This window comes from Polypterus senegalus, chromosome 17 (genome assembly GCF_016835505.1).
Source record: "Polypterus senegalus isolate Bchr_013 chromosome 17, ASM1683550v1, whole genome shotgun sequence".
NCBI classification, from domain to species: Eukaryota; Metazoa; Chordata; class Cladistia; order Polypteriformes; family Polypteridae; genus Polypterus; species Polypterus senegalus.
In genome coordinates this window covers 9,396,602-9,423,928 of record NC_053170.1, presented here as the reverse complement: position 1 = coordinate 9,423,928, position 27,327 = coordinate 9,396,602, and the positions used below count along the sequence as shown (strand labels likewise).

General features: G+C 41.0%; 1 protein-coding gene across 5 annotated transcripts in view; it reads right to left on the bottom strand.

Moving 5' to 3' along the window:
• The window catches only part of ezh1 (enhancer of zeste 1 polycomb repressive complex 2 subunit), a 70,324-nt gene extending 43,789 nt beyond the window's left edge, over positions 1–26,535 (bottom strand). For 2 of the 5 annotated variants that reach the window (XM_039740922.1, XM_039740919.1), the window contains exons 1-2: positions 26,006–26,530; positions 10,555–10,684 (exon numbers count right to left, since the gene is read on the bottom strand). In XM_039740922.1, the coding sequence (XP_039596856.1) occupies positions 10,555–10,680 (126 nt within the window). In that variant the 5' untranslated portion in view covers positions 10,681–10,684; positions 26,006–26,530. Of the gene's footprint in view, positions 1–10,554; positions 10,685–25,475; positions 25,772–26,005 lie in introns of those variants that run through there. The other 3 variants (XM_039740921.1, XM_039740923.1, XM_039740920.1) reach the window with 3 other exon arrangements.
• Positions 26,536–27,327: the final 792 nt, after the last annotated feature.

Here is a 27,327-nt window from a genome sequence, read left to right as displayed (position 1 = left end):
TTGGTGATGACATCTTTACCAACAGAACCATCATTAGGCAAATTGCATTAATATAGACCTTGCTTATTCTAAGCTATATACATAAATAATAAAACTGCAACTTGCATTTATAATGCTATTCATGGTATAGCCCTACAGAATCATACTAGAGCCACGGTGATGAAAAAAAAAATACGGACACCTGGGGGAAACTATTGGTTGAGAATAAAGTTGACATGTTGACTTTACTCTCGACATTTCCACTTTAATCTCGATGTTTATGTCGAGATTAAAATCGACATTTTCATTTTATTCTCGCCATTTATGTTGAGATTAAATTCGACATTTCCACTTTATTCTCATAGTTTATTTTACATAGATAGATAGATAGATACTGTAGATAGACAGATAGATACTTTATTAATTCCAAAGGGAAATTAACAAATTTGTAAAATTTTATAATTAAAAGTAGAATGTCGTAAACTAAACTTCACCCTAAAATCAATGTTTAATTTACTAGATTTTCTCAAACCCCATCATAAATTAACGTAGCAAATTAAATGTTTTGTGTTAAGTATTCCCTGACCGAGTTGTTAATCACTATGCGCTTCTTAAACTGACTTCCTCTACGCTAAGAGGAGGCGCAGGCAGCGATCACCACACATAATACATTCACTTCATGATATTCCTGCTTTCTGAAAATTTAGAATGCTAAGATATATACTTGATATCATTTTCAGGATGAAATGCATTAAAGCAGGTATTACACATACACAGTAGTGTGGCGATAGTGCTGGTACAAGCAATACATACACTAACAGGATCAATATAGCATAACAAAACCCCACATCCTACATGACTCTGAAAGGAAACTGAAGCACGCCGAGTAAACCCACCAGAAAAACATGCAAATTCAAGGCATGGAACACCCGAGACCCCCTTGCTGCAAGGCAGCAGTGCAACCTCCACGCCACACATGCTTTAATGCATTTCATCATGAAAATTATATCTAGTATTTATCTTAGCATTCTAAATGTTCAGGGAGCAGGAATATCATGAAATTAATGTATTCTGTGTGCTGCCTGCACCTACTCTTAGTGCAAGAGGAAGTCAGTTTAAGAAGCATGTAGCGATTAACATGGCTCGGGGAACACTTAATACAAAGCATTTAATGTGCTACATAACTTATGACGGGGTTTGAGAAAATCTAGTAAATTAAATATTCATTTTAAGATGAAGTTTAGTTTATGATGTTCTACTTTAATGACAAATTACGAGAATAAAGTCAATATGTCGACTTTAATCTCAGCATAAACGGCAAGATTAAAGTGGAAATGTCGAGAATAAAGTCAACATGTCGTCACACTATTACATGGTACCCAGGTACATTACACAGTATTGAAAAAAAAAAAAATAAAACCAACTTGGCTTGCAGTATTATCCAGTAGTACAGAAACAGTATTCACACATTTCAACATAATGGTCCACATCTGACCTTTTAAATCCAAACTATCTCCAGACAACAGACATGGCTCCTTTTTTCAGCAGAAGTTCTACTGCGTTGTCATCTCAAATTTATCGTCTGCTACAGCTTCAGTTTCGGAATGTTCTCTGTCCATTTTCACCGCGCAATACCTCCACTACCACATGTACTCCGCTGCATACGTGTTTAGTGGTGTAGCAGTGAAAAAGGCCCCCATGCAATACCTCCACTACTACATGTACTCCACTGCATACGTAATTAGCGGTGTAGCAGTGAAAAAGGGCCCCCGTGCAATACCTCAACTAACGCATGCATAGACATAAAATTACTAGACGCCGCATGACCAGCAGCATCGTACGTCAATGTCGTCACAATACTGCAAGTGGCACTGCTGTGAAGTGAATAATGGATAAAGATGTCTCATGCGTGTGCTGCTTGGGATTGTACAGACCTCTGTACGCTCCAAACCAGATCCCGGGGGATAACATTTCATAGGTAAGGCTGAACAATTGTTTTGGTTATATTTGGCCATTAGAAAATCCCGTTTTATAATCTTAATTTTAGGTACGCTAGACTAAGCCAGCAAAGATATGCATTTATGTGCTCAAGTGACCCTCCAAACAAAGTTTTGGCTAAACGTATTTAGTTACTAACTATGTAGATTATTGTTAGCTGTTAACATTTACCAAAGAAATCCACCTCAGGAAGCAGTAGGAGGTAGCTCTTAGACGGGATTTTGAGAAAGCTGTCCTGTGATGTATGCCGTGCTAGTTTGGTAACAGATGCTGTACCGGCATCATATGATCAAAGCTACCACTCACTCACATTAAAAAACAAAGGAGGTCTGATGATTCCTTCTGAGGGTACAGTCAAGGTGGTCAAAGTAGCTGAGTGTGTTATCTGCCAGTCGACATTAGGGCAAGCTGTCAGTGGATCTTTGATCAGTCAGTTTGTTTGGGTTGAGATTGGTTCAGATGATGTGTTTTTTCTCAAGGAGCACATTGAGGAAACACAGTTTAAAATTGACAGCCATCAATTTATGCCCATGTCTTTAGTTGTGTCTGACTTCCACAAACTAAGGCTGCACAATATTGTCAGACTGAATACTCTCAAATTACAGGGTCTGAGTTAGCGAGGGGGAGTGCAAGTCTGGAGGAGATCAGTGAGGTAGTGGGGAGTGAGACTGTGGAGAGCTTTAAATGTTCAGAGCAATATTTGGTATTGTATTCAGTAGTGAACAGGGAGCCAGTGAAGTTGTGAGAGTAGGTGTAATATGTTAAGTGGATTTGGAACAGCAGGTTATTATCCTGGCAGCAGAATTTTGAAAAGTTGTAAGCAATGGATACGTTTTTGTGGGATGCCAGATAGAATAGCATTACAGTAATCTGTACGTGAGGTGACTTGGGCATTAACCAATACTTCAGTACTGTGATGCGTAAGAACAGGACGAAGTCTAGAAATGTTTCGGAGATGGAAGAAGGCAGTCTGAAAAATGTTACTTATATGGGAGGAATTATTTTATTTAATAAATGCCATTATTAGTGTGTAAATGGATATAAATGATTGCATTTAAATGGTTCGCCAAAATTTGTTGTATGTAAACAATACTGTTTTAAACGTTATTGTTTTTTCATCAGAAAACCCGGTTTCCATGTCTACTTGTATTAGTTTAAATGGCACCTTTGCCACTTGCAATATGGTGGATGCGCTGACGTATCATGTCGACTGGGAAACACAATGAATGCGTCGTCTCTCTATATGTGTCTATGAATGCATGCACTCCATTGCATGTGTTTGTAGCGGTGTAGCAGTGAAAAAGGTCCCCCCCTTAAACAGTTTCCCGCTGCGCCACGTTCCAAACGTTGTTTAGGCAATTTAAACCGGTGTTGCGGTATAAGAAAAATCCATATCATAACAAAAATAAAAAACGTTTTTCGTTATGAACCGGTATACCTCCCAGCACTAATAGACAGATGGATAAATACTTCATTTCAAAGAGAAACTGCAGTGTTACAGCAACTGGCATACATGTTAACAAGAGTCAGATATATACTAGAACTACACACAGTTCACTTCAGTCTAAAAATCTAAATAAACAACACGCCAGACTTGGTGCTTGGCCTAACACCATCCCTACAGTAAAGCAAGGTGGTGGCAGAATCATGTTGTGGGGGGGCTTCTTAACACCAGACACTGAGATTGGTCAGAATTGATAGTAGGATGAATGCAGGCAAATACAGAGAGGTCATTGAAGAAAACCTGCTCCAGAATGCACACCACCTTAGACGTCAATTACCTGAAGCAGATAAGACAACTCTGCAGTGGCTTTGAGATAATTCCCCGAGTGTCCTTGAGTGGCCCAGCCAAAGGCCAGACTTTGACCCTATGAACCCTGTCCAATGTAACAGAGCTTGAAAGCATCTGCCAGCAAGAATGGAAAAAAACTGCCCAAATTCAGGTGTAAAAAGCCTGCAGAGACTTAACCAAGATGACCTGGAGCTGGAATGCCTGCTAAAGGGTCTTGAACAAAGTATTCAGTTAAGGGTCTGAATACTTCTATTCTTTGATTTTTAATAAATTTTCAAAAGTTTCGGAGAACATTTTTTACTTTGTCATTATGGCTTTGTGAGTGTAGATCAATGGGAAAGAATGGCAAATTTATTCATTTAAAATTAAACCTACAACATAAAGTGTCCAGAAAGCAAAGGGGTCTAAATACTTTCTGAATACACTATAGCTTTCAGGAAGATGGGAAAAAGTGCAAAAGTCTTTTACTTGCTAAAAGCTTGGACATAAGAACCAATAAATGTTAAGGGAGTGGGCACAGAGTGTGTCGAGATCCTGCTGGCTTTAAGGACTGATCTAAGTTGAAGATAATTAAAAAAAAAAACAGAAGGAGGAAAAGAGAACCTAGATCTCAGTAAGTGGAAAGTTCTAACTGGGAAAGTTATTGGCTTTCCACCAACACAAACAGCAGGACTGAAAATAATGGGAGTATGGCTGTGCCAGACTGGAGATTCACCAAGATGTTTCTTAACTTTTTACCATATCTTCAGACAGCAAGAAGCTAAGGGATTAAAGTACGAAGTTGCAAGTTTAATTTCAAGGAAGTGAAGGGATGAACAAGGATGGAACAAGGGAGACCATGCTGGATTCAATAAGGAACCAGGTCAGTCAGAAAGAGGGAGGATTTAACCAGCTACATATAGTTCAAAGGTTAAGCACTCAATGATATAACCTTAAGCCTTTCAAGATCCTTAACCACTTGACAAAATAAAAATGATTATTTTAATTATTGCTCATCTAGAAGGAAATGAAAATGGACCTTAACTACGGGATTCGATTAATATCCTTAAAGATACAAAAAAAAATGAAAGAGAGATGTCAATGTCCAAATATTTCAATTAATTTAACCAACAAAACACATGGAGGAAAAACTGAATGAACCACAAGGAAAGCAAACTTCGAATAAACTAATTTTATAGTCAGACTCAGACAGGGTTTCAATCACACTAATGATGTGAGTGTGTGATCAGAAGGAGCAAGAAAAGCAGTATATCACCAGTATTTAATGAAATGTAATGATAGGAGCCATAAGCTGCAACACAAGTGATTAAAATCAAGACTACAAAGAGAACATCAATGGGTTCAGATATTAAAAGGTATGGTAGACAATCAACAGCCAGTTCTAGCACCTTTTTGTATTTGACAAGGCTGGGAAATTGAGGTAGTGAGAATTAGCGGCACAGGGGAAAAGCATAATGTCTTCATCAAATTACTGTAGCCCTCGCCGAAGCTCCAGAGAAATATCCACTTCATACAATTAGAGCCTTTATGCCCTCAAGTACTAGCAGGTTTTTTTTGCACCCTTGCCCAGATCTATGCTTTGACACGATTCTGTCTCTAAGCTCTGCAGGCAATTCCTTCAACCTCATGGCTTGGTCTTTGTCAGCTGTGGGACCCTCTATAGACAGCTGTGTGCCTTTCCTAATCATGTCCACTCAACTGAATTGAGCACAGCAGGACTCCAAATAAGGTGTAGAAGAAACATCTCAACAATGAGCAATACAATGGGATGCAGCTGAGACAAATTTCAACTGTCATAGCAAAGGGTCTGAATTCTTATGTCATGGCGATATGTCAGGTTTTTTTATTTTTAATAAATTTAAAAAATCTACAATACTGCTTTTCTCTTTGTCATTGTGGGGTATTAAGTGTTGCTTGATCAGGGAAAAATGAATTTAAAAGATTTTGGCATAAGGTTTACAACATAATAAAATTTGAAAAAAAGTGAAAGGGTCTGAATACATTCTGAATGCATAAACATTGACAAGGACTAGTATGCTTTTACCCAACTTGAATATGCATGAGGCATAATGAAAGGATAATCCAACATCAAAAAGTAGCAGTGTCAACAGACACATCTTATTTTTGTCTGAAATAAAAAAAAAATCTAAATACCTCTGGTTGGTTGTTCTGGTGAAAGGAACTTTTTTTTAATAGAGATGGCAAAAAGCACTCGAGGAGTAAACGGTCTTAGTGAGAGCCCCTCATTATGGTAATTTGAGCAAAATGGATGATTGTATGAATCTAAACTTCACTGTTAGAATACAACAGCTTTGTAACACCTTAGAACTTTCATTACTTCCATTAATAATTCGTTACAAGCCTTTGCAACAGATGAATAGTTTAAATTAGACACTGAAAAAGTTCTAAAGTTAAAAAGAGGCATAATATGAGCCCTTTCCTGTTTGCAATGGTGACGGACAGTTTGACAGACAGGAGTCGCCGTGTATTATGATGTGCACAGATGACATTGTGGTCTGTACTGAGAGGAGACAGCAGGTTGTGGCAAACCTAGGGAGGTGGAGGTATGCACTAGAGCATGGGTGTTGAACTCCGGGGGCCTGGAGGGCCACAGTGGCTGCAGGTTTTCATTCTAACCATCTTCTTCATTAGTGACCTGATTTTGCTAATTGCCTTTGTTTTAATTACCGTGACTCAGTCCCCTTAGATGTTTCTTTTTCTTTAATTAGCAGCCAAACAATAATGAGACACAAAACAACCCGCCACACGGCCAGCTCCCCTGTGCCCATCACACAATATCTGAAAATAAAGAAAAGTGAAGGTCTTGGTGAGGTCTGTCTGCTCAGGTCACCAAAACATTTTGACGGTGTTCTTAGAAAAAACATAAAAATCAACAATTTTGGAAATGTCTGCTGTGGCAGAATGAGAGCAGCAACAAGCCATGGAATTAAATAACAGGCTTAATTACCAGCAACAATCTGCTTCTTTATTAACAGATTGGTTGGAGTGAAATTGGTTGGAGTTTGACATCCCAGTTTAGCAGGTCATCTATCGGCTCGTTTCATGTCTCATTTCTGTTTGGCTTCCATTTAATGAAGAAACAAATCAAATCAGAGGACTGAATCCTTAAAAACAGGGCTATTAAAATGAAGAAGAAAGGAGTTCATTAGCAGTGAAAACTGGTCACTGATTAGTAAAAGAGTCAGAACGAAAACCTACAGCCACTGTGGCCCACCAGGCCCAGAGTTTGACACCCCTGCACTAGAGAGAAGAGGAATGAAAGTCAGTAAGAGTAAGTCGGAGTACATGTGTGCGAATGAGAGGGAAGGTGGTGGAAGGGTGCGACTGCAAGGAACAGAGGTGGTGAAGGTACAAGAATTTTAATACTTGTGTTCAACAGTCCAAAGCAATGGAGAGTATGGCACAGGAGTGAGTGCTGACAGGGTGAAGAAGAGTCACAGGAGTTATTTGTGATAGCAGAGTACCTGCAAGAGTGAAAGAGAAGGTCTACAAAATCTCAGCGAGGCCAACTATGTTGTATGGTTTGGATGCGGTGGCACTGACGAAAAAACAAGAGGCAGGGCTGGAAGTAGCAGAGTTCAACATGCTATGATTTTCACTCGGAGTAACAAGGGTAGACAGGTTTTAAAAGGAGTATAGTAGAGGGTCAACATAAGTATGACAATTTAATGACCAAGGCGAGATTGATATGGTTTGAGGAATGCAGAGGAGAGGCGAGGGGTACATCGGGAAAAGAATCTTGAGGATGTAACTGCCAGGCAATAACATTTATAACTATTTGAATGTACATAAATTTTTAATCTGTTATGAATCAAGTAATGACTGTTAATGACTTATTAGCAAAAGTTTTTATAAAGTATTACCTTCTTATTTATGAAATGCTTGTTCTTCATCCAAAGATATGAATATGATATTAATATATGATAAGATGATATATGATATTCATATATATGAATTTGGTTTAATAATATGAGATAATAAATGATGGGGTATTTTCCAATAATACTTTAGACTGTGCCTTTTCCACTCTCATGCCATTTAGGTCTAAAAGTGAAACTGGTTAATTTTAAGAGATTTAAATTTTTCTTACTTTTATGAAAATAATCTTTCCTTTTCATTTTACAAAACATGAATAATACTTATGATCAGAGGAGAAATTTAAAAAAAAAATTGATGAACAGCAAACTTTTTTGGAGTTAAAAGTAGCTTTAAGCTAAAAGAGAGGCAATGACTGAACCAAATTGCCAGTGTGTGAAACCTGAACTGATCAATTTAAACAAATATGTAAGCTTTGCCATATTACCACTGAATTACTCAGAATAAAGTAACTTGGAGTATTTTCAAAGTGCTTTAAATTTGTAGGGCTATTTATTTTCAGTACCATATTAGAATAATGCACTGACCCAATACTTCTAGGTTTAATGGTCTAGTCAGGCCTTTGAAGCATGTAATAAAGTGAAGAACACTAAATAAGAATAATTTTGCTTTTGCTTCTTCACTTTGGCTTGCAAAAGTATATAATTTAAATATTCAAAAGCAATGCAGACCGTATGAAATTCAGCTTTCATGCCAAAACCAACACATCTGATCTCATTTTTTCTCTTTAAATTGAAATTTGATTATTTGGGCAACTTTGTGCTTTGGCCAGAAATCATTTATTATTCAACTGTAAAGTCTGAGTGCTATAAATGCTGCATTCATGTTTTTACTTATAAAATAAATTGATGCTAGTCATAATGTCTGGTATTAACAAATGTAGCAATGGGCAGTCTCTAACAGTAATAGTTCCCAAAGAAACAAATGAAAGGTCAGAGACTTGTCTTAGAATCTCATCTCACCTCCTCCTTGCCTCCTCACTAACACTACAGCAATGCCAAATCAGTTGTTTAAGCCTCTATCTTATGTTTCTGACCTTATCTTCCATTCTTGACTGCCCCAATACTTTCTGGATCTTTTATATACCAATTGTCTCACTTTTTTGTGCTGTTTTCTTGACACAATATTGCTTATTTTATTCTACTCGCCATACACAGATTTAATCTTTTCCATCAGAGCGGCGCAGTTTCTTCTGTATTAAAGATTGCAAAAATTACTTTTGTACTGAAGTATGCATCTCTGACCATTCTGTTTTTATCCAATGCCCTTTATTCTCAAATATTTCTGTCCACCAAAAAAAACACAAACACAAACTTGACCAAACAGTTTCCATCTGGGTTACTCACTATCTACTGCATCCGACAATGATTACTTACATTTTTTTTTTTTTTTTATTTTCCAGTCATGACAAAAACTCATATTCCCATTGTGAATGACCTCCTTCTTACTGCTGATAATAAATTGCACTCTGCACTGCTTCTCCTTGACCTCATTCTGCCACATTTGTCAGTTGACTACAGCAACCATGTTAAACACCCGAACAGCTATCCTGGACAAAGGGCTGTACTCTTAAAGATTATAGGCTGAAAGCACAAGTACATTAGACACATTTTTGTTGCGGATGGCCGACCCTCAAAGATCAGGGGCTACAGCCTTGAAAACCTGATCCACCCCAAGTGGTGGCACTGTGCACCCTCCCCACTTTAAACTCCACCTATGCAAAACGAACTGACCGTATTCTGTGTATAAGACAGAATCTTTTCAGGGTTGGCGACACAGAAAAGTGATGGTTTATGCCACTGTTTTTATGCTCTCCATGCGCATGGAGGCCTTTCCTCAGAAGTCCCAGTTTTCCTATCATCCCCACCATTCTGAACCAGCATGACCAGATTCACACTGAAGGAATACAGGACAGATGCTCTAGGGAAGCAGGGGGCTACTGGGGAGTTTACAATGATATATACAAACATGTTTACTATGCTCATACACACAACAACTCTAAAGAATAAAACCAAACAAATCCTCCAGTTCTGTATACTCATCGACAGCAAAAGAACTCCACAGGGGACTTAATTCACCTCGTTGTCCTGGGATGTGCACCAACCTGTTTGTTTACGTGATATAATTTACATTTAGATGAAAACTTTCTGAAGCCTTCTTTTTGAGGTACCCTCAAGGTTTGGTGCTGGATCCACCAATTCTTAATAGGTAGATTAACACTCATGTACCGGATTCCTTAGCATGGTTTTGTACTCCATTCAAATGCTGATGTTTCTCACTTCCGGGTAAATAGCAGCCAGAGACTCTTGTACTGCTTCCTAAAGGAACATGTTTGCTGGCTTTCAATACCTGAATGCTAATAAAACTGAAAATGTTGCTTATGGGTTTCAGAGGTCTGTAAGTTTTAATCCTTCTCCAGGAATCTTGGATTTGTTTAATATTTCCCTTTGTCTTGTGATACTAGCCTTGGAAACACAACTAACATCTTGACTGGAAATGACCTTTAAATTGTTGTCAGAGTCTCAACAGTTCTAACGTGCAAACACTTTGTTAGTTCTCCATTACAAAAGACAAAGATAGGGTAGAGGAATAAAATTGTGTGAAGAGTGCTACATAAAATAATTTATTATAGCCCTTAAATAACAATTTGCTAGGGAATTAGAAACATCAAAATATGGTGCTGAACAGCACAGGTTGAATTTAGCTCAATAACCTTTTTATATATTTGGACTTCCTAATTTACAATATTTGAAATTATCCCTTTTATTTAAGGAAACTTTTTATTTAAATAAGAGTGAATCATCATGAATTAATTAAAAGATGAAAAACAGACAATTCAGTAGTTATGAGGATTTCTATGGGTAGTCTATTGTTTATGTTCTACTTACTTTCACCTTCTCTGCCTTCCTGAAGCGTTTCAGCTGGCGAAGTCGCATATACTCAGATTTCACTCTCTTCCTCCATTCAGACAAGATCTTGCACGAGTCTTTAGGTGACGGGCTTGGACTCTCCATTTTCCTGAAAACAAACAAACCCCAAAAATATTTGAAAGGAATGCATTCACTAATCACTCGTAAGAAAACAACATAAAGTAAAGTTGCAGCTGACTTTCCACAGTAAAAATAAATATTTTTGAGATACACAATTCTCTATTATCAGAACTTTGGAACAGTAAGGCAAGACTCACAGTATTAGGAACTCCTCTCTATCAAGGTGTTCGGAGGACATTTTAATATGCAGAAAAACACATACAGGAGCCACCTGAACATGTCTTCCCTGCTTGATATCCTTCCTAGCATAGTCAAATGCCATAATTAGCTTAAATCTATTAATTTACATAGCAGTATTTGCTTATCAATCAAGTACAAAACGGCTACATCTGCAGAACTATTGGGATGCCACTCACCACTCAACAAGCTCCTTAGCTCAGAAGTAAACATACAGTAAATGGAGATCATTTATCCTGATATGCGTATCATGCACATTAACAAAGTTGATTTAAAAAAAGGAAAAATAGATTTATAGCTCCTCAGTGACGATATACAGGGTGAACAAATTGCCATAGGGTATTTAGATGGGGGATATTATTGAAGCAGAAATCTGGCTTTTGTGTCTCAGTGATCCTTAAGAGTTATGTGTCATCTGCCTTGTGTTTCAAATGTATAACTAAGGAAGCTCAATCTCTTACATGTGTTACAACTGAAATCTGTATGGGTAAGTAACGCAGGTTTTCCTCAAGGCAACTTCACTTTGCACTGTACACATGCATCAAACAATTATTCATAGCACTCTACCCGACTGGAATAATTCAACACTCACACAAGGAAGGCCAGACATACCTGGAAGATTAAGTTTGTTTGGAATGGCCTGCATGGTATGAACATGAGTGATATCTTGTTATTTTATTTCTGTGTTTGCCATTGACTGTGGTAGGAGCTGCAAGGAGGTATGGTCAAAAGATGATTGGTACCTGCCAAAGTATTTATGTCTTACAGGTAATATTTTTGTTTATGTACACTACCAGTCAAAGGTTTTAGAATGTTTTTTCAAGTTTTATGGAAATGTGCGCAGTTTAATGTCTTAATGTTTCATGAAATTAAAGCATAGAACAAATAAACAATAAACAATGACAAATAAAAAAAAGTCAAGGAATCGTTAAGTGTTCAAAATTTTATTTATTATTTTTGCTGATATAACAGCCAACCCTTTTGATTCAGAATGCTAGTCACTATTAAGTGCAAGTCACCAACTTCACCTCCAGCAAAAGAACACCAGATCATCACACTCCACCTCCATGTTTCACAGTTGGTGTCACAGACTGGAGAGCCATCCTTTTGCCAACTCAATGGCATAACACCCTGCATGATGAACCGAAGATTTCAAAAGTGGATATACTAGTCCATAAGACTTTCTTTCTTTCTTTCAATTTCAAGGCCCTATTTTGTCCTTTAAGGAACGGCTTCCTTACTGCTACTCGACCTTTCAAACCTGCAACACAAAGTCCCCTCTTCACAGTAGAAACTGACACTTGTGTATCTCAACCTGCACTATTAAGCTGTTGTGCTGTGAGGCGCAGATAACCCACAGAAACTCAGGATGAACCTCTGACCTACTAGGCGCAAACATGCAGGTATTGTGGGGTGCTGCAAAATACTCTGGTAACCCTTTTGATTCAGAATGCCAGTCAGTCTGTGCAAGTCTCCAGCAAAAGAACCCCAGACCCAGACTTTCTCCTCCACGTTGGACAGTTTTTGTCACACACTGAGGAACCATCCTGTCATCAACTGGACGGCATACAAACACTCTGCGTGATGAACTGAAGATTTAAAATTTGGATTCAGTGGCCCATTACATTTTCTATTTCAAGGCCCTATTCTGCCCTTTAAGGAATGGCTTTCTTCCAGCCACTCGTCTTGTCAGACCTCCAGCACAAAGTCTCCTCCTCACGCTAAAAACTGACACTTGCGTATCTCAACCTGCACTGTTAGGCTGTGCTTGAAGTTGTTGTGCTGTGAAGCACCTGTGATCACCCAAGCTGGTGACCCTCAGAAACCTGTCTTCTGATTGGCTTGTGGCATTGGCTCTGCCAGATCTCGTCCTATCAAGAGTCCCCTAGGACATTACATTGGATTAAGTGGCTTTGACAAAATGGTTTGAAACAGGGAGAAAGGAGACGAAAAAGTCAAACCCTGTCCTTATTTTTTTTCTTGCTTGACTGCATCATAAGTGAAAAAGAATCTGCTCTTTTATCAGTTCAAGAAGTCAATGGCAGAAGTGAATTCCTGCTATTAAATCCATTTGAGTAGTAGAGCATTAGAGAGGTTCTTGATGAATGAAAGTCATGCCTGTGTGTAAATTTAATAACTGAAGCATTTGTTATTTGTTAAAAGAAAAATATGCTCCTGTTTGAGAAATAATTATCTATAATTATATTGGAATCTACTGAAAGCATCAGAATTTTTTTTCATTGTACTGTGATATGGATTTTTAACAACAATGGACACTTGAAAACCTTGATTTGAAATAAAGGCAGGTCTGGCAGTGGCAACGCAGTGGAAACAACATTGCATTAATACTGAGTTTTACTCAAATATATACTATTGCATATATTCAATTTAGATAAGGTTTTGCACTTCAAACCCTGAGGTTGTGGGTTCAAATCCCATTACTGACACTGTGTGACCCTGAGCAAGTCACTTGACCAGCCTGTGCTCCACTTAGGAAACCAAAAGAAGAGAAATGTAACCAATTGTATCATAAATGTTTTAAGTCACCTTGCATAAAGCCATCAACCAAATAAGAAAATGTAAATGTAATTTTTGTTCTAATCAAATGTAATGGAAATACAAATGGAGAAATTTTAGAAATTTGTTAAATCTATATTGAAAAATTATGTTTTATACAATATATTCAGGTAGTACTAGGGTGTTGTACCGTGTTAGCCGTCGTGAATGTAGAGAAAAGCCAAGCAAAATGACACCTTTTATTGGCTAACTAAAAAGATTACATTATGCAAGCTTTCGAGGCAACTCAGGCCCCTTCTTCAGGCAAGATGGAAGATGAAGATGGGGCTTGAGTTGCCTCGAAAGCATGCACATTGTAATCTTTTTAGTTAGCCAATAAAAGGTGTCATTTTGCTTGGCTTTTCTCTACAATATATTCAATAAATGGAACAAATGTAATTTTTCAGAAAGGGTTATTTTTCTTTATGTTTTTGCCAATGTGCAACATATCAATTTTTCTTTTTTTCACAAAATGTTACAAACACACGGAAGCATTAAACACAGGTAATACATTAAAATAAAAAAAAAAAAACTAAAAGAATTTAATACTATAAAAGAGTCAACAATGCTGTAATTTAAACGAAACACAAGAAAGAAAAGGACAAGAAGAAGACATGAAGGAGAGCAAAAACACCTTCAGATATACTTTGGGGAAAAAAGAAGATGTGAAGACAGCATTAAGCAGTTCCAGAAAAAAAAAAAAGATTGTAGAAAAGTTTGAGGTGTTATTTAGGATGTAAGCCCTTCTTATCAGTAGGCACACTCTATGCTGAGACACTGCTCTGAAAAAACGTACAGTGCACTATAGACAAATTCACAGCACCCTTTGAGTTTCCAGCTCTTACTTAATTGTCAGCACCTGACAAGTTAAGCTCCGGTTTCCTCCCACAGTCCAAAGACATTCAAGTTGGGTGCATTGACGGTCCTACTGTCTGCTTGGTGTGTGGTGGGTTGGTGCCCTGCCCGGGGATTTGTACCTGCCTTGCGCCCTGTGCTGGCTGGGATTCGCTCCAGCAGACCCACGTGACCCTGTGTTAGGATATAGCGGGTTGGAAGATGACTGACTGATGACTGACAAGTTAAGAAATTTCAAGCACATCACAAGTTTCTTAGAACTTAAATGCATAAACAAAGTACTGGACTAAATGTCAGCATACAGTGCATGAGCACATACTGTACTGAAATACATTTTATTATTTGGCATACAAGTATTTGTTTCAGTACACCGTACGTCTAGTGTTGAGAATGAATTAAGTCCTGATTAACAATAAATAACTAAAGGTACATGAAGCACTTGGCCAATGTCACGAATAGTGAAATCTCTTACAGATGTTTGGAAGATGCTGTTTGGCTGAAAGTATACAAAGTGACTGCAGGTAGCTACGTGTTATAGCACAGAATGGTACAGTATATTTCAGGTTGATTACCCGGTAAGATAAATTTGAAAATCTGGTAGCAATGATTTTGAAAAAGGAGGACCCAAGTTATTTTCCCAGCAATAATAATAATTCTTTACATTTATATAGTGCTTCTCTCACTACTCAATGCGCTTTTCATAATGAGTTTGGAGGAGCCACTTCATCCACCACTAATATCTAGCATTCACCTGGATGATGAACTGGCGGCCATATTTTGAGCCAGTACGCTCACCACACATGGATTATTTGGTGGTGAAGTGGTGAGAGAGACAATTAGAGACAGAGGATGATTAGGGGGCCAGAATGACTAGGCCATGGAGAGCAATTTAGCCAGAACATTGGGATACACCATACTCTTTACGGAGGATGCCCAGGGATCTCTTATGACCACAGAGAGTCAGGACCTTCCTTTTACATCACATCTGAAGGACAGTGCCATGTTTACAGCACAGTGCATCCTTGTGCTAGTGCATTTACTATTAGGTGGTGAAGGGGTGAGAGAGACAGAGATAGACAGAGGAAGATTACAGAGCCAGAATAACAAGGCCAAAGACAGCAATTTAGCCAGGGCATTGGGGAACACCCCACTCATTTCAAAAGATGCCTAGGGATTCTTTATGACCACTAAGAGACAGGACTTCGGTTTTACGTCTCATCCGTAACACAGTGCCAATTTTTACAACATAGTGTCCCTGTCACTACACTGGAGCATTGGTAGCCACACACAAACTACAGGGTAAGCATCACTTGCTGTCCTCACCAACACCTCCTCCAGCAGCAACCCAGCCTTTACCCTGATGGTCTACCATCCAAGTACTGGCCGGGCTTAGCTTCAGGTGGATGACCTGTTTTCTAGTGCACAACAAGTCAAGTCAAGTCAAGTCGGAGAGCATGCACTGGTACAGCACGTTGCCGCACCCACTACACGACGAAACAGCTCGAAATCCCGGTTGGCAACCCCCCAGGCAGACACGCAGTCCAGTCCTACCCTCCGGAAATGACCTTCCATCTGCCGTAGCCAGGTGTTACGTGGGCGACCCATTGGCCTGGTCCAGCCACTTGGGTCCCCAACAATGAGGATCTTATGAGCCGGATCACCCTCGAGTGCCCCAATCAGAGCCTCCATTGACTCTGCAAAGATCACAGCATCGTCAGAAAAGTCAAGATCCGTGAATCTTTCTTCACGAACAGATGCCCTACAGCCGCTGGACCCCACGACCTTTCCCAACACCCAGTCCATATAAGCATAGGGCACAACACCCTCATGATACGGTCTGGACTCTCTTGACACCATCAACAACACACTGCCACTCCATGGAGATATCCCACTAAATATATAATTTGTATAGCCCTTCAAGATGAGACCTCTCAGGGAGGAATATGAATGCTCCAGTTTTTCAATGAGGCCTGCTCCACCTCATCTTCTGGGACTGTGCATCATGACAATTATAAATTACTTTAGCAGGTTATGTTTTAGGTAATGTCCATTAGGAACTAGGTGGTCTTTTGGCCTTGGAAACCAAGGATGATTATTTCCTTCAACATCTCACTGGCTGAAGTATCCTCCCACCAAACCTTAAAAACTGTGTTTAGTTAGTAGTAATCTAAGTCATGACTAACAACTCAACTATTTCTATGAATTACTCGTTTATCAGTATTGTACAAGCTTGTAATTGTTATTGTAGTTTCTTTTTTTCCCTGCAAAGCACTTTGAGCTACAATTTTTGCATAAAAATGTGCTTATTAAAAATAAAGGCTATCAAAAAAAGTGTGAAAATCAATGGAGAAGGCCACATTATTATTATTATTATTATTACACAGGTGTTATAATGTACAGAGGCAGCACACAGGATGAACTAGAAGGTGTATGCACCCCTATAATAAACTGTAAATCAGGTGTGACCTATAGGGGTCACACCTGTACAACCAACACCCAAGACACAACCAAACTACACAGACACAGTTTCAAGGAAATAATTTTTTATTCAAATAAAATACCTTCTACAGGTTTTTGTCATCTGATAAATCAGTCACAATTTCATTTGGCTTCTTTTCCTTTTCCTCCTCCACTCTCATCCAAACAAGCCTTGTTCACCTCTTCTTCACCCTTACTGCTGGATGAGAGCAGCGGCTGCTTTTCAAGACAAACCCTGGTGTACTTCTACTGTAACAGAATTGCCACATGGAAGCACATCCAGGTCCAGTGACACCTCTCTGTAACAGAAGAGCCTGCTCCCATCAGCTCCCCTAGTGACACCCAAGAACACCAACAGGGCTGCACAGCAAAACTACAACTCCCATGCAGCCCTGTGGGTGTCCAAACGGGAGCCACACCAGAAGGACACTGCCAACCGGTGTGCCGGGGAACACAAAGCCTTTTGGGAGGCAGTCACCCTCTGCTCTTTCCTCATAATGGCCTTCCGACTGGGAAAGGTACCACTAACCAACCTGGTCAGAATGGCCGTCCATCTATATCCTTCCTTTATCATGGCTTTCTGGCTATGTAAGAAACCATCCACCGTGGCCAGGGTGCCAGTCAACCCATGTTTTCTATGACACAGATTAGCCTTTCACTTCCTGAAATAAAGTACTGCTCTACAAAAGCAGTGGAGTGGTGGCTTTGAGGCTAGAAACCTGCACAGGCAATCAGAAGGTTGCCAGTTCAAATCCCATAAAAATGCAAGTGACTTTACTCCATTGGGCACGTGAGCAAGACACTTAATCTGCAATTTCTCTGTCCTGGGCATGACGTTAATCTGCATCCAGTCCTGCAAGCAGGTCCTCCAACTTGCAGGGAAATCTCAAGGGTTGGTGGCATGATTGGCACTCCAGCCCCTGTAAAAATCCTCACTCTGTTCAGTGTGGTGCTGAGGTGTCATCCGTTGCACAGCTGCACTCGGATGCCAATCATGGTGGTTCACCGTGTGGTGGATGCGGCAAGTGCTGTAATCAGCGAATGCTGACAAACGCCTCCTCCTCCTCCTACACAACCAGCTATCCACTATGGTGTACTTTTAATCATATGGGCAGCATCTGCAATACCATTAGGACAAAGTCCTAGAAGGAAAATGAATGAATACACCCAAGGGCGATTTACAACACCCTTTGGCATGTGGCACAGCTCAAGACAAGAAGGAATCCACCATAGTTTCTAATTAAAGATTATCAGTGAAATTTGCATATCCATAGTAGAGCAGAGAACTAGATGAAGACCCTCCAGAGTGCACTTCAACTCTAGTAACATTGTGCCAGTTTATGTTTCCTTACCTACTAATCACTGAAGGGCAGCCAAACTCTTATATTTAACGTTATAGACAGCATATGTCTCTCTAATATGGTATACCCCCAGGAAATAACATTGATATACATATCAACAATAAAACCTGGCATTATATAGTGCTTATAACATCATCATGTCACCATAGGACAGATGTTCCACCTGACAGGCTCTTTCCCATTATTTGTGACTAAACACAAGGGCAGACATGGATACATCCAAGTGATGATATAGCTGTGAAATGAAGCAACCCCTGGGCAAAGTCTCAATATCAAGAATAAGGTGCCAGCCTACATTACAGAGGTATTCCTCTACAGCTACTATCAAGCACTCAACTAAGATTATGGTTGGGGGAGAAAAAAGGCAGACGAGACAATTTGTTTTCCAGAAAATGTAGAATCACCAAAAAGGGGACAACCACGGCAGAGTATGAAGACATGGTGCTTGCAACTTACAGGGTGGATGTGTCACTCAGAACTGAGAAAAGAATCAAACATTGTCTGCATTTAAATTAAAGGATATCACGTATTTCTCTACTCCCAGAACAGGTGAAAATATGAACTATGCTCAATGCCCAATTTCAGTGCCATTATCATAATGTTATTCCAGCATAAGCCAAGCAACAAGTAGTATCTATATTCAAGCTCAGATCAGAAATAAGGCAAAATATGCTATCTTCATACTCCCAGTATAAAATGGCATGACTAAAGTGCAAAGTCATATTGCTGATAACCCAGCCCATTACAGGGCACACATACCACTCAAGAGACTGAACTTTGTGACTAAACTTGAGGACAAATGTAAATATCCACAAGAGTATATATTCCAGGGAGATATGCTTGATTTATAATGTTAAAATCCCTGGGCAGCAGTTCAATGCCAACAACAAGGTGCCATCTTGATGTAAATGTGCCGCCTCGATACTGTCAAGCTTCCAGTCACATCTGCGTTCAAACATTTGATTAGAATGCAGATCCTCATATCATTAGATGATGCTTGAGAGATCAATTTGGAGACACCACAGAACAGAACTCTAGTGCTTATATAACATGGGTGGGTGATGTCTATTGTGGTCTGCATTTAAATATATAGGCAGCATGTCACTACTACTGTCAGACTTGATAAGCTGATAGCTGACATGCACATAGTTCCTTAAAAGCCGCTGTGTTTATAGATTTACTGTACAGGTTGTCCCCGAGTTATAGACATCCGACATATGAACGGGACCGCGGCTACTCCTTCATCTGTCTGGGGGATGTGACACAATCTCCTCAGTAACTGCTGCTCCATCATTTCCGACCTGGGGATGCTGCAAGTGGTGGCCGGATGGAGGCTGGAGGGAACCGCTTTCGCTGCTCGCGCAGTGTAGTGTCCCTCGGGCAGCTCCAGTTGATGAAATGGGAGGCGGGGGCCGCACCCCATTCATTCTCAGTGGGCGGCTGGGTGCACGGCAAGCGCTCGTGTGCAGGACGAAGGCTTGATGAGGCGGAAGGGGCCGGTTCGCTGCCTGCCCACCACGCTGCCACAGCTACTGCTCCTAACTGGACGGAGGCTAGATGGGGGCACTTCACTGCCTGCCCGCCACACAGCCTTGCAGTGTCCCCCGAATGGCTGCCCCGTTCATTCTCAGTGGGCGGCGGGTGATGCTGCAAGTGGTGACCTGGTTGTGGCTGAACGGAGGCCATTGAGGGTGAATGGGGCGGCAGTGGCAGCATTGTAGTGTGCCTCAGGTGTCTGCCTGTTGAATGGGGGCGGTGGTGGGCAATTCACTACCTGCCTTTGGCCGCACCCTGTTCGCTTTTGGTGGGCTGACGCTGCAGGCAGTATACTGTATGCAAGTTGAGGTGACTGTGTGGTGGGCAGGTGGTGAACCGCCCCTCGCTGCCCCCATTCATTCTCAATAGCAAGCCTGCTTGCACCGTTACGTACATAGCTGGAAGTTGTCTCTTATCAGTACATCAGACGTGCTGATGAGGGGTGCCTTCCTGCTGTGATAGCGTGTACATTGCTGTGCAAAAGAGCTTATCTTAACCTTTTGTCTTCACCCTTCAACAATGTCTCTGAAACACAAATCTGACGCAAGTGCTGATGATACAGTAAAAAAGAGAAAAACCATCACCATGTAAAATAAAGTAGAAATAAAAAAAAGGTCAGAGAGAGGTGAAACTCCATCATTCATTGGCAGAGCACTTGGTTACAGTCGGTCAGCAATAGCATTTATTAACATATAGATAGATAGATAGATAGATAGATAGATAGATAGATAGATAGATAGATAGATAGATAGATACTTTATTAATCCCAAGGGGAAATTCAAATACTCCACCAGCAGCACACTGATAAAGAAGAATATTAAATTAAAGAGTGATAACAATGAAGGAATAACAGACAATAACTTTGTATAATGTTAATGTTCAGCATTCAGCAGTTATTGTCTGTTATTCCTTCATTGTTATCACTCTTTAAAGGTGGACAGTATGTACATAGCCACTACAGGGACAGGGACAGCTACAGAGCACTTCAGAAGCAATAACAAGGTGCCATCCTAAAATAAGTATGCAGTCTCATTATTGATAATCTCTTATTGCAACCTCTGTTCAAACAAATAATCAGAATGCCAATTCTCACATCCCAAGGCCATGCATGTTGGGGACAGCCAATGCTGGGGGTAGGGACATTTGATTCCTTTAAACATATAGATGGCATGGGCAACTCTGTTCTTCAAAGGGCTACACTCATGATATAAAAATAACATGGGGGGCCGGGGTATTTGATGTCTTCCAGCAGCCATACTACCAGCTCTTCAGAATGTGCAATCCACCTGAAACTAGCCAGTACTTGCATGGCAGGCTAACTAGGAAAAGCTTGGGGTATTGCTGGGAGAGGTGCTAGTGAGCTCTATGAGAGGGTGCTCAACCTGTGGCCTGCGGCTGGATCCCAATGTTGCAGTGCAGCGGTTTGTTGTAAAATTAGCACTGTACTATGGATGAGACGTAAAACCAAGGTCCTGTCTCTCTGTGGTTATAAAGGATCCCTAAGTATCCATCAAAAAGAGTAGGGTGTACCCCGATGTCCTGGCTAAACTGCTCACCATGGCCTGGTAATTCTGCCCCCGTAATCATCCTCTGTGTATCTCACTCTCACCCCTCCACCACCTTATATAGTAAGCGCATTGGCACAAGAATGGCTACCATCACAACATTCAGGTGCTACACATTAGCTGTGGTTGAAGTGGCACCCCACTGCCTATTCAAAGAGCTTTGAGTAAGTAGAACAGTAAATAAATATAATATATATAAATGTAAATAATTAATTCAAACATATCGGCAATCCTATATCCCAAAAGGGATTATTACTCATGACATAAATTTATAACGTATGGTTAGCACCAGCAACCCCATACTCCAAAGAAATTGTCTGTGCTTATAGAGGACACCTTCAGGGCTCACAGAAGGTATAACGATACCACCTCGAGTTGAGAAAGGCACTGTCACTAATCGCCGCTCCCTTTTCAGCATGCATTTTGAGGCTCACCAGACAAAGGGCATGTGACCCAATTCCACTTCTTCCAAGAAGCCCCTCCCCTTTCAGGCTGGCAATATATAAACCCAGAAGTTTCATTCTAAGACCATCTATGGGAGAGCATAGAGTGCTCTTTCAGCAAAATCTACATTCTGTTGTGGCAGGAATCCCGGGTTTTCATCCACAAGTGCTGGTAACACAACTCTTTGTTTGTGGAAGGTTTTGCACCATAAAGGATACACTCATGACATAAATATATAATGGAGAGGTGGGAGGGGGTGGGATTTGATGCCTTAACACTTATGGGTAGCATCAGCAACTCTATACGTCAAAGGGATATACTCATGACATAAATATATAAAATGGTTTGGCCATTTGATTGCCTTTTACACTTGTGGGCAGCATCGATGACCACATACCCCAAAGGTATATACTCATGCTATAAAGCGGCCAGCCTAGAACAGTACTTCTGCACTAAAAATATGGTACCTGGAACCCCTACAGATTGTGTTCTTTTTCTCTAGCTTAACTGGAGATGGAAGGCACAGTGGTGCAGAGGTGGCGCTACTACCTTCAAGTACGGAGACCAGGGTTCTGCTTGGAGTTTCTATGCTCTGTCCATGTTTGCGTGGGTTTCCTCCTGGTGCTCCAGTTTCCACCCACAGTCCAAAGACAGGCAGGTTAGGTGAACTGACAATGTCAAAGTGGCCCTAGTGAATGTGTGGTGTGTTTATTCCCACTGTGATGGACTGGCACTTTGTTCAGGGTTTGTTTCTGTCCAGTGTCCTATGCTACCTTGGATAGGCTCTAGGCTAGCCCCCATTCCTGGAGCTATAAAAGGTACTCCACATGGAATAAGTAGGATAGAAAATGATTTAGCTGGAGTTAGTTATAGATGTATTTATGTAAGCATGCATTATTTGTTTTTGTATACTGTTTATGCATTATTATTCTTCTCTAATTTTAATTTATTTTTGCTATGTATGTAAATACTTCTTTGAAATTTTGTAAAGCACTGTGAACTACATAGTTTGTATGGAAATACACTAAAGAAATAAATGTTGTTGATGTTGTTATTGATAGTGCCAATGCAGGACAAGTATCCCACTCAAAACTGGAAGGTACGACCCCTATTGTCTGTTACAGAGAGGACAAATGTCCCACACAGAACTTTGGCTGATGTCACCCATAATCTGCTCTTAAGCACTTACACATCCACTTGATTGAACCCCCTTATTTAATGTACTCTAGGTCACTGTGGCCAGAAATTCACATCCAAACATCTCAAGTTTTAGATCCAGTAACACTCTCTAGTGTTATATGGGGATAAATATCCCACTCAGAATTGGCTGATGTCACCCATGATCTGCTCTCAAACACTTATACATCACTATACCACCCTATTTAATATGCTCTTGGTCGACTGTGGCCAGAATCCACATCCAAACATCTCATGTTTCAGGACCAATAACCAATAATTCAGGACCAATCACTCTCTAAGTGAACTGAAGCTAGGATCCGACTCCCCACATCCCAAGTCCAAGTACCTATACCACAGGTTTATACAGGGACAAATGTCTCAATTAGAATTGGTTGATGTCAGCAATGATCTGCTTTCAAACACTTATGCATCCCTATACCACACTCTTTAACATGCTCTAGGTTGACTGTGGCCAGAACCCACATCCAAACATATCATGTTTCAAAATCAATAACACTCTCAAAGTCAACTGTAGATAGCATCTGCATCCCCACATCCAAAGTCTTATTACCTTTAACATGGTGTCCCATAGGGACAAATGTCCCCCTCAGAATTGGCTCGTGTCGCCCATGATCCGCTCTCAAACACTTACACATCCCTATACTACCTTCTCTAAGGGGACTGTTGTCAGAGTCCACATCCAAACATCTCAAATATTAGTACCTATAACACATAACACTGTCTAGGTCAACTATGGCCAGAATCCTCCTCCACACATCCCAGGAATTGGCTGATGTCACATGGGGACAAATGTCCCATTCAGAATTGGCTTATGTCACCCATGACCAGCTCTCAAACACTTATACATCCCTATACCACACTATTTTCTGTATTTGAGATGTGTTGATGTGGAGTCTGGCCACAGTCCAGTTAAAGTCTAAGTACCTATAACATATAACACTCTCTAGGTCAGCTGTGGCCAGAATTCTCATCCACAGATTGCAAGAATGGCTCATGTTATACATCCCTATACTACACTATTTAACATTCTCTAGGTCGACTGTGGCCAGAATCCACATCCAAACATCTCATATTTCGGAAATAGCTAGGATCTGCATCCCCACATCCCGTACCTATACCATAGTGTCATATGGGGGCAAATATTCCACTCAGAATTGGCTGATGCTACCCATGATCTGCTCTTAAATACTTATAAATCCCAATACCACGCAATTTAATATGCTCTAGGTCGACTGTAGCCAGAACCCACATCCAAACATATCATGTTTCAAAATCAATAACACTCTCAAAGTCAACTGTAGATAGCATCTGCATCTTCACATCCAAAGTCTTATTACCTTTTACATGGTGTCACATAGGGACATATGTCCCACTCAGAATTGGCTTGCGTCGCCCATGATCCGTTCTCAAACATTTACGCATCTCTATACCACCTTCTTTAATGTACTCTAAGGGGACTGTTGCCAGAGTCCACGTCCAAACATCTCAGATAGTAGTGCCTATAACACATAACACTGTCTAGGTCAACTGTGGCCAGAATCCTCTTCCACACATCCCAATAATTGGCTGATGTCACATGGGGACAAATGTCCCACTCAGAATTGGCTTATGTCACCCATGACCTGCTCTCAAACACTTATACATATACCTATACCACACTATTTTCTGTATTTGAGATGTGTGGATGTGGAGTCTGGCCACAGTGTAGTTAAAGTCAAAGTACCTATAACATATAACACTCTCTAGGTCAACTGTGGCCAGAATTCACAGATTGCAAGAATGGCTCATGTCACATGTTATACATCCCTATACTACACTATTTAACATTCTCTAGGTCGACTGTGGCCAGAATCCACATCCAAACATCTCATATTTTGAAAACCAATAACACTATCTAAGTCAACTATAGCTAGGATCTGCATCCCCACATCCCATACCTATACCATAGTGTCATATGAGGGCAAATATTCCAGTCAGAATTGGCTGATGCCACCCATGATCTGCTCTTAAATACTTATAAATCCCAATACAACACAATGTAATATGCTCTAGGTCAACTGTGGCCAGAATTCACATCCAAACATCTCATATTTCGGAAACACAGTGTCATATGGGGGCAAATATTCCACTCAGAATTGGCTGTTGTCACCCATGATCTGCTCTTAAATACTTACACATCCCTATCCCACACTATTTAACATGCTCTAGACTGACTGTTGCCAGAATCCACATCCAAACACCTCATGTTTCAGAACCAATAATGCTCTCTAAGTCAGCTGTAACTAGAATCTGCATGCCCACACACCCCAAGTCTAAGCTCCTATTCCATAGTGTCATATTGGGACAAATGTCCCACTCAGAATTGGCTGATGTCACCCATGGTCTGTGCTCAAGCACTTATACCTCCCTGTACCTCCCCATTTAAAGTACTCTAGCTGGACCGTGGCCATCGCATTTCTGCAAATACAACAAAGTGCCACCCCGGGGCACGTGCTCAATTCTGGCTTGCTAAGATGCCCACACGGATCCTATCTTCGTCCATATAAACCAGTGACCCCTGTAGCTGGCATCGTTTCCCTTTGCCTACCGTCTCTAGCGGGGAGTCCGTCGGGTGACACTTGAGAGCCCCGCGTGCACTGCAGCCTCCGAGTGGGCGTGTCGCTCAACGCGCCGCTTCGTAAACACCGCAGTCCACAAGTGCGTCGTTCACTTTCTCCGCGGATTTTCAGTCCATTTGTGTTTGACGAGGGCAGCCAGACGTTGTCGCGTTGTGTCTTTTTTTTTTTATTTTATTTGCCAACAAAATAAAAGCCTGCGTCACAAGCTTCGCAACCGAGTGCGCGCATCATTCGCGGAACTCACTCTGGAGTCCGACCGCTTGTCGTCCTAAAAAAAACGCCAACATTTCAAGCATCTCCTCAGCCGCGCGTGTCTCCCGCTCAGTGGCGCCGTGAGTGAGTGCCACGCGCGCGTGCGTGTATGCGCAGGCTCGAATACCCGCCCGCCCGAGAGACTGACAGATCACGGTCCCGAGCTCGTGTCGCAGTTGGAAATGTCCAGCGAACTGCGTGTCTTCGCTGTAGCCCGTCGCGCCCTGCCCTTGTGCTCTTGTCTTACCTGCTTTTCGTCTTTCCTCACTAGGCGATAGCGGCGTCTCTTCAGCAGCCACCCGAGTGAGAGAAGGAAGCCCCGACGGATTGCTCTCCTGCTGCCATGCTGCGATTGTTGTTGTTGTAGTGGGAGAAGCTGCGCACTTCACTTTGCGCCGTCCGACCCGCGGATGACGTCTTTATTATTTTCATCATTGCCGTGTTACTAATAGCAGCTAACCGGACCGAGAAGCATGCTGCACACCAGCGTTGAGCAGGGGGAATCGCACCCGCAGAAGTGGAAACTGACGGGCGGGGCGACGGGCTGTTTATCGATCGGTTTAGTGAAACTGGGGAAGGGTTTAAAAAAAAAAAAAGGAACAACATACGCAGGCGATGAAAACACGAGAAGAGCACCGCCGCCATGGGTTGAGAAAACTAAATAAAGGGGCCGGAACGGTCAAACAACGTACAGAAGTAGGAAATGGTAATGCTAATACAGTTCATAAAATTAAAGCTCCGGCACGTTGAAGGAGCAACCTGCGTCACACGGCAGCTAACGGCATGGAAATGAAATGAAACTACCGGAACAGACTAGAAAACTGCGTCTGATGCGTGAGGCGACTGGGAAATTAGGGAAGAGTGCTGAATCTACGGAGGGTCGGTTTATACGAGCGATCGGGGTGGGATGGAGGAGCAGATCACCGCCAGAGCGCTGGGAATTAGTTAAAGGTACTATATAGAAAAGAGATTCATTTTTAGTAGAGGGGATTGCGTTGACATTTTTAAACTAGAAAAAATAAACAACGATAAATTAAGGAAGGACTCAAACCCCTTTCACTTTTTTCACTGTTTTGCAGTGTTGCAGCCGTGTGCTAAAAGGATTCAAATTTTATTTTTTTCCCGTATCAAGCAACACTCAGCAGCCTAGAACAGGGCTCTCCAACTCCAGTCCTGGAGAGCTACTGTGGGAGCAAGTTTTAATTCTCTTTTCTTAATTAGTGACCAGTTTTTGCTCCTAATTAACTATTTCCTTTTATTTTAATTGGTTTTTCTGGAGACTCTGACGTGGCACAAACGTCCCAGTTAGAATTGTCTGAGAAACACTTGCACAACCCTGTCCCACCTTATTTTATGTACTCTTAAGTGGACTGTAGCCAGACACCACATCCAAACATCTCAAATCTTAGTACCTATATCACATAACACTCTCTAGATCAACTGTAGCCAGAATCCTCATCCATGGATCCCAAGAATTGGCTGAGGTTACATCTTATACATCTCTATACCAACACTATTTAACATTGGGTCGACTGTGCCCAGAATCCACATCCTAACATCTCATGTTTC